A 13,619-nucleotide genomic window follows, 5' to 3' on the forward strand; every position below is an offset into this window, starting at 1 on the left:
TGGCTTTAATCACCTTCAGAATGGGTTCTGCATAAGGACTACTCAGGAACTGGTTAAGTCGGATCAGAGAGTATGTTATTGCTCCAGTCTCTTTTTCAAGGCGGCTAGATGATGGTCTAGAGGACTCGCTAAACCAGACCCCCAGGTAATTGTATTTTGATGTTGTTTTGATCTTTGCGGGCCCAATGTTCCACCTTAAATTTCTCTTGTTCTTGCAACAGTCGAATATCAAAACCTTTGTCTTATCCTGGTTGATTTTTAGAGCGTTCGCAGTGTTATATTTGTGGAGCGTTCTTAAAGCTCGTTGAAGGCCAGATTTTGCCTGGTCCATTATAACAATATCGTCAGCATATTGCAAAATGTGCAGGTTCGTTTTTGCGAGGCCCAGTTGTGGCGGAAGGAGATTGCTTTTCTCCAGGAATCTTCCCAGGTCGGCGGTGTAAAGGTTGAACAAGAGGGGGGCGAGAACGCAACCTTGCTTTATATATGGACAAATCACTGACAGCCATTACGCTAATGAATCCAATATATCAGCATGCTCGCTAACGTTTCTTGCCATGGCAGTAACATGACTCGCCTAAATTCTAAGCACACGAGTCAAAATAATTAAGGGCACGTTCAGATGCATGGCAGGTCAAAATAATGGCCATGTGGACGTTTAATGGTTGTTGCTGTGGTCATATAGCTACATCTGAAATGGTACAACACATCACTACAAAGGCAGATACCATTATTCCCTCAATCTGTGACCCAGTCTAACAAGGCTGGCAATAATCACAATAAGGCCTTTCCACAGGGATGGTACGTGGGTTGAGCACCTACGAGTTTAGGAACAAATATGTTCCAAGCGATTAACCTTGATAGATTAATCTCAGGCTAATTCATTTTTAGTCCCTATTTTTAGGTCTGGGTTTTGACATCCTGCTCTAAAAGAGATTTTCTTTCTCTAATATACTTAGGATAGTCCATCTCTTTAAACCATTAGCTGTTCTTGACAAGCCTCTTTCTTCCATTGGCCTGAGATATTGTTAACTTCATCTTGGCTCAGCCCTGAGGAGAATTCCTCTCTGACGTCCTGCTATTGGCCGCTATGTTCTATTTTTCCTGTACTGTAAGAGGGACTATTTACAAACGCAGGCTTTTTCGTCGGCCCCTCAGTGTTCATTCCTCCCCCTTCAACTTGTCCTAGTCAAAGAAAACCAACAAAATAAAGAAGCTGGTGGAATTAGGTCTAGTGCATTATGAATGTTCAAATACATATATGGCTAAATAAACTTTGTGTCCTAATCAATGGTGGAAATTAGCTACAGCGCTTGATCGGCAGTGCTTAATTTGAGCAGGTGCTTTCTGGTGCTCAGCACTGGCACTTAATTGGTTTCCGGTGCTCAGCACCGAAACCTAATTATCAACAGCATACTTAGAAACAGTCCACCACATGGTTGCGCTGCTCATCTAACTTAGAGATGAGCAGAACAATGGTAGTTTAGGACTACAATATAGATTACAATACAATACAATATAGATTAAAATTGCTAATACTTGCCTCCCCAGCTATTTCTTTAGCATTGGGGACCTGGAATAATCTGAACTGTCACATTTAAATGAAAGAGAGAGATGGTTAGTAGTTGTTTTGGCAGCAATGACAAGGGGGGTGAGTGGTGCAAGCTGCAGTGGTCTCCTGGTCAGAGCCCTGGCACTTAATATTTTACAAATTAAGCACACTGGTTCTTATGCCTCAAAATGCCTGTATCTCTAATTTTCAGGTAAAAGCAACAAATTGTGTGAGGGTTTTGAAATAATATGAAATGAAATGAAGGGGAATTTGTAGAGCGCATGGATACCCAGGGGCCTCCCAGCTCTAGGCTAACCTACTGGTCCGGAAGACATACCAAGGAATATGTACAAATGAATACAAATGTCTTATTCAAAGTAGTGCAAAATCATTTATTTCGGTTTCGCACATTACATTATATTTATTTCCACACGAACAAAGTATTCTCTCTAAGGAACATGACTGTTACATTTGTAGCATACATTACTGTTAGATTTGGGGGTCTCTAGTTGGCACAGGTAGGTACTTGTGACAAATAGGGACCCTCTCCTCTAGTCAGGATAAGGGGATTACACTCCTAAAATAACCCCTGCTCACCCTCTAGGTTGTGTGGCATGAGCAGTCAAGGCTTATTTCAGAGGCGTTGTAAGTTAAGCAGTTGTGACCACATACAGTAATCCAGTGACAACACTAAAAATGGACACCACACAGGTTTTATATAAAAAATAAGTAGACTTTATATAGAGTTACCACAAGACCGTAAACAACAAAAATACACACTATGATTACTGTAAAATGGTAGATTTAAGCTTAATTCAGTTCAGTTCTTAGATACGACACTCTGCGTCAATATACCTTAGGTTGCGTTGCGCTTCCACGACAAGCAATGTCGCAACGATGGGAAATGCGGCAAAGTTCAGATACAAAGAAATAAAGATGTGAAGATCTTCCAGATAGGACACGCTTCTCGGGGATGCGAGAAGTTCTCGGTTCAATGCGTGTACTGCAGCGGTGACACCCTTACGATGCGACGGCAACAGCTCCAGCAGCGACGCTCTTCTCCCAGGATGCGTTAAGCTTCCGCTCGATGCGACAACTACAGTGGCGACATCCAAGATGCGAGAGCAGCAGCTCCGACGGCGGCGCGGTTCTCGGGGATGCGAGGTGCTCTTGGTCAATGCGATGCAATGCGACAGTTCCAGCCGCGACACCCACCTTCGGAGTAGCGACGGCAGGCACAGCGGCGGCGACACGTTCCGAACTCGTTGCGAGATTCTTCTCCTGATTCGTGCAGTGCGACAACTACAGCGGCGACACCCTCCTTCGGAGTTGCGACGGCAGCAGCAGCGACCGCGACAAGATTCCTCTTCGTTGCAGCACGCTTCTCTCCGATGCGGTGCAGTGCGACAGTTCCAGCGGCGACACCCTCCTTCGGAGTTGCGACGGCAGGCACAGCGATGGTGAAACGCTTCTTCTCGTTGAGTCGCGCTTCCAGCTCCTTGCGACACGCAGTCCCTCAGAAGGCCCAAACCAGCAGCAGGCACTTCCACAAGAACTCTGGGGAGCTGGGGGTTGAAGTCTGTTGTCCCTGAGACTTCAGCAGGAGGCAAGCTCTTTTCCAAGCCCTTGGAGATCCTTCACAAGTTGCAAGCAAAGTACACAAAGTTCCTTTCTCCTTCCATTGGCAGTAAGGCAACCACTGCAGGCCAATCCCCCAAGCAGCACTTCAGCTTGGGAATAGTCTCTCCTCAGTTTCTTCAGGTTCCTCTCCTTAGTAAAGGTTTCTTCTTGTAGTTCAAAGTGATCTAATTTTTTGGGATCAGAGTCCCAATATTTATACCCCAAAATCCTTTGTTCTCTGAGGGGAGAGGGGCCTTTGCCCAGTCCAAACCAGTTCTGAAGCACTTTGTTTATCAGACTTCTCCTTTCCTTTCACAGTGCAGGGCAGGCACGTCAGACGCCCCACAAGAGGTGGAGCCAACATTGTGGAAGGCAAGTACAGTCCTGGAGCACTTTGTTTACAGGACTCCTTCTCTTCTTTCAGTGTGCAGGGCAGAGACATCAGCCGCTCCCCAGGGGGTGGAGCCAGCATTGTGGAAGGCAGGCACAGCCCTATTCAAGGTTCAGGTGCAGCTCATCCCTCCCATCTAGATGCAGATCTCTCTATTCACCACTGGGTGACTCAGCCTGTCTCCTGGAATTCCCCAGCCCTGTCACTCACAAAATCAGACATAGGAATACACAACCTAGCAGAGGCAGAATTGAATGGTTAGACAAGCAAATACCTACTTTCTAAAAGTGGAATGGGCAAACACAGAATATATATATATATATAAACTTCACTAAAAGATGTATTTTATTATTCTGAGTTGAGGCATACTATACTCAGTTCAGTTCAGTTCATTAAACTTTATTTCGATTCATCAACAGAATCATATAAGTATACAATTTTTAAAAATCAAGTTTACACAGAATTATCGAAATTCCATATTAAAATGTTACAGTCAATCAAAGGAAAGAGAAGGCCATACACAATTAAAATGAAAAAGTGCTTGTGCTATTAAACAGCAGGGAGTAAGTACAACACATTAGCTCTGCAAAGTTTAACAATCAAAATTAACTACTACATTTGTAGACAAAATCATCTGCTGCTTTAGTTATCAAAATAGGCATGCAGGGTTTCCATTAATACTGCTCAATATCGTCTTCTAATAGTGAGTGCTAGCCTAATAAAGCTAAGCACAGCACTGCATATAGCTGCAGTGTACAATGACATCAAATACTCATATCCCTCCCTGTAATCACATGGTCAAATATCCAGCAAAACAGGTTTAATAAACCGATTTCTTGGTTCCTTATACAAAGTACAAACAAGAACAAGATGCAGGGTGCATTGTGAAACCTTATTATTACAAGGACAAGGGGGTAGCCTCTCACACCAACCCCCTTATTTCGGAAATGCGAACAAAAAATGCAATGTATTTAAACAAAATCTTGTCAAATAAAAGCGCCATTGGGTGTGCATAGTGAAGGATAAATAAAACTGATGCTGCAATTTACCCTATTGTATGATGTTTGTTCAATATCTTTTAGCATGCCCAGGATTATACGATAAGCATTTTTAATTGTCGACTTTATATCCGTCTGAATAGATTCTGGGTTTTCATAAATATGTCCCAGGCCAATCTTATGGAAAGTTTCCCTCACATATAGCAGCCATGGGATCTGCATGGCATGTTCAAGTTTAGTGCAGTCTTGTAAGATTTCTTTTGAAAGTTGTAAATCTTCAGACTGCCAAATTTTCCCCCATAAAAGTAAAGGGGAAACTTGAATGATGTTACTCACAAATTCTATACCCATCTCTGAATGACAAAAAATATTTGATGAACCGGATGGGATTGAAAGACTCTTTAGGAACTTATTTTCCATAATTTGGATCTTGCTGCATTTATGTATACCCCACACCCCCGCCCCATATGTTGCAACCGGCACGCATTTGGCTTTATACAGGGTCTTTAATTCAGCAATCGATTTTTGGCCAAACTTGCTGGAAAAACGTAAAACGAAAAAGGGCCTCTATAGATCGAGTTGTCTTCTGCACATGTGCTGATATTAAAGGGTCCCAACTCAGAGTTCTATTAAATAAATTTCCCAGATAATTAAAATTATCAACTTTTTCGATGGTCACATTATTTACTACATACCTGCGAGTTTTTGTCCCTTTCGGGCCACAAACCATCGCAAAGGACTTTGTGAAGTTGACCCTAAGGTCCAAGTCTGACATGAAATCATTAAATGCGTTTAAACAAGCTTGCATGCTATTTGCAGTAAGGGTCATTAACACGGTATCGTCCGCGTAGGATAGCATAGGTATCCGTTTGCCATTTACTTTAGGGAAATCTGAGCAGTTTTCCAACAAATAATTTTCCAACCCATTTGTGTAGACTAAAAACAAGAAAGAAGCCAGAATACAGCCCTGGCGTACCTCTTCAGTAGATGGGACTAAACTCGAATTTCTACCATGTTCTCTGAGACAATTAGGATTATAAAATGTAATAAATCTAACAGCCCATTCTGGCCTATGGAGAACAGGTAGCCTTGCAATAGTGAAAAACGAAAAATGGCTGTAATTCACTATTAGGACATGCCCCACACACCAGGGCTTGTCCTACCTTAAACTTACAATGCACCCTGCCCTTGGGCCTACCGTAGGGGTGACTGATATGAAGAAAAGGGAAGGTTTAGGGACTGGCAAGTGGGTGCACTTGCCCAGACTGTATGACAGTGCCATACTGCACGCAGGCTCTGCAATGGCAGACCTTAGACACATTTTACAAGGCTGCTTCTGTGGGTGGCACAACCAGTGCTGCAGGCCCACCAGCAGCTCTTAGATTTACACGCCCTGGGCACACTCAGTGCACTAGACTAGGGTCTGACAAGTAAACCAAATAGCCCAACATTAGTTCATTGATTTGTACATCAATTTACAATAGGGAGCACTTGCACTGTGGAACTGGATAGCAGTGGCACAGTGCCCAAAGCATCTAACACCAGCAAAAATACATGAGGCAAAAGCAAAAATGGAAGGGAGACCCACGCCAATGGTGCCAGGACTAACAATTACTAACAAGCATTGGAAATGCAATAGGTCTCGCATTTGCCTGAGTTAGAGCTATTAGCGCTGTAAATGACTGTCTTTTACCCATGTGTTATGGAGTGTATGGATGTGTTATGTATGTGGTTTGTAGTGGAATTATGTGTGTTGGATTGCGATGGTTAGTTGTGGAATTGTGTGGTGTGGAGTACTTTGGTGTGGTGTGGATTTGCGGAGTGGAATTATGTGGATAATATTAAGTGGTGTTGAGAATCTATGTAGGCGATAATTTCTCATGCCTGGGTTATTTAAAGTGAACTAGACTTTGTCACTGCGGTCTGATACTAACGTTTGTTGTATACAGAACAGAAAAATATGAAAATTAACAGAAATAAACAGCATACTCATTACGGCTCCCGTCACACTGCTGTACCAGTTTGCCTTCACAGTAGGACTTTAATTTGTAAGCATTTTAAGGATATTGAAGTGCATTTACGTAAAATAAGTTACAGAAAGCAAAGCTAACAAAAATGACAGGCAGAAAGAAATAACAAGTGGACAGAAAAGCAATATGTAAATTCATCTTGGTTTTGTAAGTTACCTATTTCGAAGATATCTATTGTGACTTGCATATCAAAATTTCACATTCTGGCTCCGATGACAGCCTTTCACCTTTCTTTCGATCGGGTACTGATAGAACTTCAAAACTAACACAGTTGGCATATTTATATATGAGGTTTGTGCAATGCTAATTTTCACATGCATATGCGATAAACACCAGAACAAGAATTAAATGGGTTAAAGCATACACTACACTAATGGGACCAGTCGTTTTGCTATGTAGAGCAGTGCTTGAAATGGAAAAATAGAAGTGCTGGCTCCCTATACTAGAGTACTTTCTTGCTTCTGGTAAGTGCTGGTACTCTCCAATTAAAAGCATTGCACCTATGCTGAGAAGTGTAGGTACGTGCCCTCGGAAAATAAAGAAGTGGGGGTACTCAGTACCTGCTCATTTAAAGCATTGATATATAGTGATTGTATGCAACATGCAATTTATAATGCAATAGATATTGATCTTTCACCTATAATAATAAACGTGTGAATGTAGTGTTATATGAATAAAGGTGTCAAGCAGCAGGTTTCATTTTCACTAGCATTGCCATACTCCGTTTCAATTAACAGTAGCTTACTGCAGAGATTTATACCCTTGTGCTACACCTGTGGTTTAAAAAAAAACATAGTTAATATCTTCTGCACAAGAAAAATACATCATGTTATTAATCGAATCAATCGGGAGATACAGGGCAAGATAAATCATTGGCAAGGCTGGACTGGCTGTAGCGGGCACCAGGCATTTCCCCGGTGGGCCGCCAGGGTGGAGGCCAGTTTTAGACCCCTGGGGGGCCGTTTTTGTTACCGGAAGATGCAATATCAGCCCCCTGCAACAAAAGTGGCACAAAGCTTTTCAATATCACGCGTAGGTGCTGCTGAGCTCTTTGCCAGGGTCGGTTTCGGTTCCCAGTCCGGCCGTCATTACTGGGACAGTTCTGACTCAGAGAGACTTCAAAGTTCCAACCACCTAGACAGGAAACTAAACCCCTACCTCTAGGATTATAGGATTATGCGAATCACCAACTCAGGAGCCAAAAATCAGACAAAGTGACACAACTATATGGGTTAGTAGCAGGAGTAAAGGACATGGACCCCACTGAATACATTATGAAGAAAACACTGAAAATACTCCACCCTCACACAGCTTTGGCTAAGGTCACAATGGTGTAGCCACACTTGGAAACTCAACTAAAGGGAATTCTTAAAGTTCAATACAACACCCCTTTTATCTTTTGGACATGGTGGGTCGATAGACAACCTCATGGACAACCCTTCAGAGCACACCTACACCGGCATACGTGTCTGTAAGAACAAACAATAAGGAATCAAGTAATTGGTCGACATGATCTATATAAACAAGTAGTGCACTCACGTAATAATGCGAGTTTGTGTGATGGTGGCAGATTTGAGTCTAGCCCTCAAGGGCATGAAGGTGGCCATCGACATACTGGTATCGGCTAAAAATATGCTGCAAAAATACTGACATTTTGTGCTCATCGAGATGCTTATTGCAAAGAATATACTACACCTGTGAAAAAGAAAGCAGTAATATTTTGGATATAAAATAAGTTGCTTGCATACAATTATATGGAATTGCTGTGTACTTAAACAAGCATGACACTACTAACCTGGTGTACATTCGAACAACCCTGTATGGCTAGCCATTGGGATCGTCATTAGGTTTGGTGTGTTTGTGATTAGCGCCCCTTTAGAAACTGTACCATTGTCCCCAAGCACCTCCAACAGGTGAATAGCGTGCGAGGGCCATCCTGAGCCTCGCACTTCATTGTTTTTCTGGAATCGACATGGAGAGGGGCTGTAAGGCAGCATTGGCCTGATGGAGATCAGGGTCCTAGCGTGTGTTTTAAGTCCCACCCATTTGCATACACCGAACAAAAGCAAGGCGTGTGGAAGCTATTCTTAAAGCATGCAACATTGCAAAAAACAAAAATTGGGGGGAGGGTAATTGAACAAGTTTAATGACCGGTACAAGTCGGGCGAGCAGCGCTTTTAAAAAGAAGACGCGTGAGCGCCATTGCGAGCTGCGTATTCTAAAAAGAAAACACGTGGGTGCGATTACCGATGTGCTGCGCTGTGAAAAAATACATACAATGTTTCAAAAATAGAGTTGGGCGAGCTGCGCACAACAAAAGAAAAGTGGCACGGCCACCATTGTTAAAGTGCAAGCACGGAATTCTGCACTGCAAAAAAAAAACATTAATTTGCTGGCGAGGTGTTGTGCCTGCAACAGCAGGTCAGAGAAAGTCTTTTAAGAAAATAGTGTTTACTGATTGTAAATAAAACATGCAGCGTAACATCACATGTGAGAGGGATAGTCCTCATGAGAGGTTACCACATGAGAAAAGGCAGTACTAAGGAGGGACTACTAAGCCTATTGACCAATAAAAAGCTACCATTTGCAAAGAACAGTAACAGGAGTCAATTAAAAAGATGGGCGGAAACCCTGATTACAGCATGTCTCGAGACCTAAGAACTGGGTAAAAACAATTATTCTGAAAACGAGCAAGACTTACTTTGAGTCCAGTTTTGTCACTTTCTTCGTGAAAAATTCATCCACTCCTTCGTCAACTCTCCCCATTAGTCCATTCTGTTCTTCTGTTGGAGCTTCGGCACCTACTTGCTGAAAGGAAAAAAAAAGTATTTTGTACACATGGTTAGTTCCTTGGCTGATGAACTGAAAGACGAGAACAGAGCATATTGGGCTTCATCAAATCATTCAACCATTTTACAAACAGTAAAGGTATGTTACGTAATACAATACAGGCTATGAAGGTGTTCTGTGGGAACAATTCTTGCGTCCCCCACCTTCCAAAGTTTACCCCATGATAGATTTTAGGCAAGGCTCCATCTGTTAAAATCCCCAGTAACAGCATTGGGAGTGGATACCTTGCTCAGCAGATTAATTACTTTCTGTTCTCAAGAGCTTGAAAATGAGAAACTGCAATTGTTTTGATCAGCTCTATGGGTTGTTGGTAGATGTTTGTGCCTGCTCCAAGTCAGATATTCTGACTCTGATCCTTTAAGAAGGAAACACATTTTAAAGTAAACTACAGCTGTTCTATCCATCTTTGTGTGGTAAAAAAAAAAAAGAAAATGACGAGTTTCATTTCACCCCTGAGCTACCCACCACCAAAGGTTTGGAAAAGGACTATGAAGACCAGATGACAGAAAGCTGTATCACCAGTTCAGGGTGGGTTCTCTCCCTATCAAAGTGTTCACTAAAAATTGGCACACCCTTGTTGATGATAAATGTCCCTTGTGTCCAGCCGAGGTGGAGTCACTAAGCCAAGTTTTCTTTTTCTGCCCAGTATATCGGTCTCCCAGGCACAAATGGTGGAAACCGATCTGCAAGAATATGGGCTTCAGAGTAGCAATGGAGGTCTTCAGGATCTTAAAAACCAATACAGATGCCCCCATTATTATAGCAGTGTCTACATTTTTAAGTTGGCTGTGGGCCATCCGACGGAAAAAACTGAAGGGAGGCTAACATAATTCTTACCTTCAATATTCAGTTTGTTACTGTCGTTGTAGCTGTTGCATTATTCTTATTTTCTTATTTTTATCTTTTTACTTTGTCCTAGCCTATGGTAAACCAAATGTATCTTTTTATTGCTGCTTACTGTTTTTATGATGGATGTAAAAAACACTTTGTGATTTTAGTTATTTCTTAACGCTGGAGGTTACACTACAATTGTGCATCTCTCTTTTACTTTTAATTTAATAGGTATTCAACTAGTCTGAAATGATGGTCATATACGGTCATTATGGTACTGTACCAGGCTATATGGCTTATTAATGTATGATGTCTGTTATGATTTTTTTTGTAAATCGAAATAAAGACATAAATAAACAAACTGACTATGAATCATGTGCAGAGCCAATAATACATAACACAATACCTCTAGGACCATAGATTTAATAAATTATTCATGCTCGTCCATCCTACTTTTATCCACGGCAAGTTCAATCAATGTACATGAAAACTTTCAGTTTTTTAATAACATTTAGAGTAGATACACAACTATTCAGTCATTTTTCCAAAAGATTTTTTATATATTTATCTATTTATCTTATTCCTTTTTTTTTATAAAAGCAAATGTCCTTAAATTGCACAACAAAACAAAATTAAATTACTTTTCTTCATGCAACAAAAATAATTTGTGATCAATTGCAGAAAAAACTGTACAACACAATCAAACACAAATGCATTTCGTATATTCAGTAAATATCACATTTAAGCGTGTTGGTTCATAATCCTTCGTTATTTTATCTACCAGGGTACATCTAAATGGTACTCCTTGGTCAACCCTACTACCTTAAAAGTGTATAGGCTCAGAGAGTAACTACAAAACTGTTCAGAGTTTAGACCATTCAACTTTTTTTGGCTAATCTATTCAAGTCCTGTTTGATACTTATATTTATTGTTGTTACTCTGAGTCCTATAAGAGTAGAAAAGTGAATTGTGTGGATGTGCCGACGCGTTTCGACCTTCATGATGGGGACCAGGAGGATTTCGAAGAAGGTCTTCCTCAGGGCTGGGATTTTGTGATAGGATTATCGTGATCTATAATGTTTAAAGGGAAAAAATGAAGTGAAATGTAAATGTCTATCAGTACCTGCTTTAATGATGCTTTAATGATGATTCTGAAACTCGGGACCACGGAAAATGGCCTAAACGAATTGTGAGAGATCCTACACTGCATATAGTCAGTGAACACTTGGAGCTGGCAATATGCAATTGAACATTCTTAAACCAACACACTACAATTAGGCCCATGATCTTGTGAGAGGATAACGAGATGTCCTTCTGATAAATGTATGACAATCTGGATAAACAAACAACCAGAAATAATAGGTGCAGGAAGCTATACTTAAATGTGGGTTGCAATGAAGAAAGCTATAAACAAGCGATTTAAATCTTGCAGTGCATTATTTGCAACATGAATTCCCAACAGATACAGATGTATCAGGAAGAATAGTGAAAGTGTGTCGGCTAATCAAATCCCTGAACAGAATGGAGCCCCAACTGAAGCGGGTACCAGTGATAAAACGCATGAACTATACCTGTTTGAAATGAGGATCACACAAGCATGAAGACCCGCGTTCAATGAATGAAAATAATGTTTCGAAAAAAGAGAATGCTGAAGATAACCATCAACTGCACAAAAGTAATATGATGCTGTGATGACATTGTCAACAGAAATGTCAAGCGCCCCGCAACGAGCAGACTACTGCAACAAACTAGGACAATCTCTGGAGCCAAACCATAAAGGAAATACGAGGCACAAATTACTGTGTGTACAAATAAAGTTTGTTGCCATGACCATACAGGAAATACGAGGCACATATCACTGTGTGTAAAAAATAAAGTTTGTTGCCATGACCATACAGGAAATACGAGGCACATATCACTGTGTGTACAAATAAAGTTTGTTGCCATGACCACATCATAACAGGAAGTCAGGCAAATGAACACGGGACCTTAGTGCAAAGAGGAATACCAACGTGATGAATCGAACAGTGTACTGAAAGAAATCATGAACAATCCTGGTAATGAAGAATGAAAGAAAAGATGAAGCGCGATACTGTGTGCATAAATAAAGCTTGTTGCCAAGACGACATTACAACAGGAAGTCAGGAACAACAAACATGGGACCATGTATGCAAAAGCCAGAGGAGGAAGTAAGGCAAGCGACATGACGTGTGATGTGACGGAAACTGAGCCAGCCAATGACGGACTGAGGAAAGTGAACATAGTAAGCCAATGAGCCACGAACAATGCGTAACTGACGAGGCAGCTGAGACACCCGAGGAAGAAGCAGGAAGATTCAATCTTCACACCACAGCGTCGTAGAAATCACGGCACAGAGAAGAAGTTAAGGTATTTAAAACTCGGCATTACCAGCACATAGGAGGGCGCTACCGGCAAATCACTGGAGATTCACAAGTCACGACATTACTTGAGAGGCACTCGATTAAATTCACGGGATGCCACATGATCACACGAGGGTGATGCTAAGACACTCTCAAAAAGAAATCATAACCACAGGGACACGATTTATGCCACCGCATGAACGAAGCTCAGTATAAACTAATTTAGATAGCTGCACACTCAAGAACACGCTGGGTCTTGACACTTAATGCATGCGCCTAAAACGATGACTAGCCTTTTTCCAGTATACATTCAACACAGTCCAAAAAGTAATGAGCTATCCATGCCTGAACAAGCTAAAAGTGACCCCATGCTATTTAAAATCCTCTAGAGATAAAGATCCTGTTTGTCCCAAGATGTAAGATGTACATGATGCAACAGAGAATATTGAGCCACTGCATTTCAACCACTTTAGGTATGCCAGTCATATCCATTTGAAAAAATGGAGAACGCCATTGTATTAAAGCAGGTACTGATGGACATTTACATTTCACTTCATTTTTTCCCTTTAAAAATTATAGATCACGATAATCCTATCACAAAATCCCAGCCCTGACGTATACCTTCTTCGAAATCCTCCTGGTCCCCATCACGAAGGTCGAAACGCATCGGCACATCCAAACAATTCACTTTTCTACTCTTATAGGACTCAGAGTGACAACAAGAAATAGAAGTATCTAAAAGGACTTGAATAGTTTAGCCAAAAAAAAGTTGAATGGTATAAACTCTGAACAGTTTTGTAGTTACTCTCTGAGCCTATACACTTTTAAGGATCATTTATTAGGATTGACCAAGGAGTACCATTTAGATGTACCCTGGTGGATAAAATAACGAAGGATTATGAACCAACACGTCTAAATGTGATATTTACTGTATATACAAAATGCATTTGTGTTTGATTGTGTTGT

General features: G+C 41.2%; 1 protein-coding gene across 2 annotated transcripts in view; it reads right to left on the reverse strand.

Moving 5' to 3' along the window:
* CARMIL1 (capping protein regulator and myosin 1 linker 1) overlaps positions 1-13,619 on the reverse strand; it is a 994,750-nt gene that overhangs the window by 98,628 nt on the left and 882,503 nt on the right. For both annotated transcript variants that reach the window (XM_086965173.1, XM_086965172.1), the window contains exon 32: positions 9,293-9,399. In XM_086965173.1, coding sequence (XP_086821299.1) covers positions 9,293-9,399 — 107 coding nt within the window. The remainder of the gene's footprint in view (positions 1-9,292; positions 9,400-13,619) is intronic.

This window comes from Lissotriton vulgaris, chromosome 4_1 (genome assembly GCF_964263255.1).
Source record: "Lissotriton vulgaris chromosome 4_1, aLisVul1.2, whole genome shotgun sequence".
NCBI classification, from domain to species: Eukaryota; Metazoa; Chordata; class Amphibia; order Caudata; family Salamandridae; genus Lissotriton; species Lissotriton vulgaris.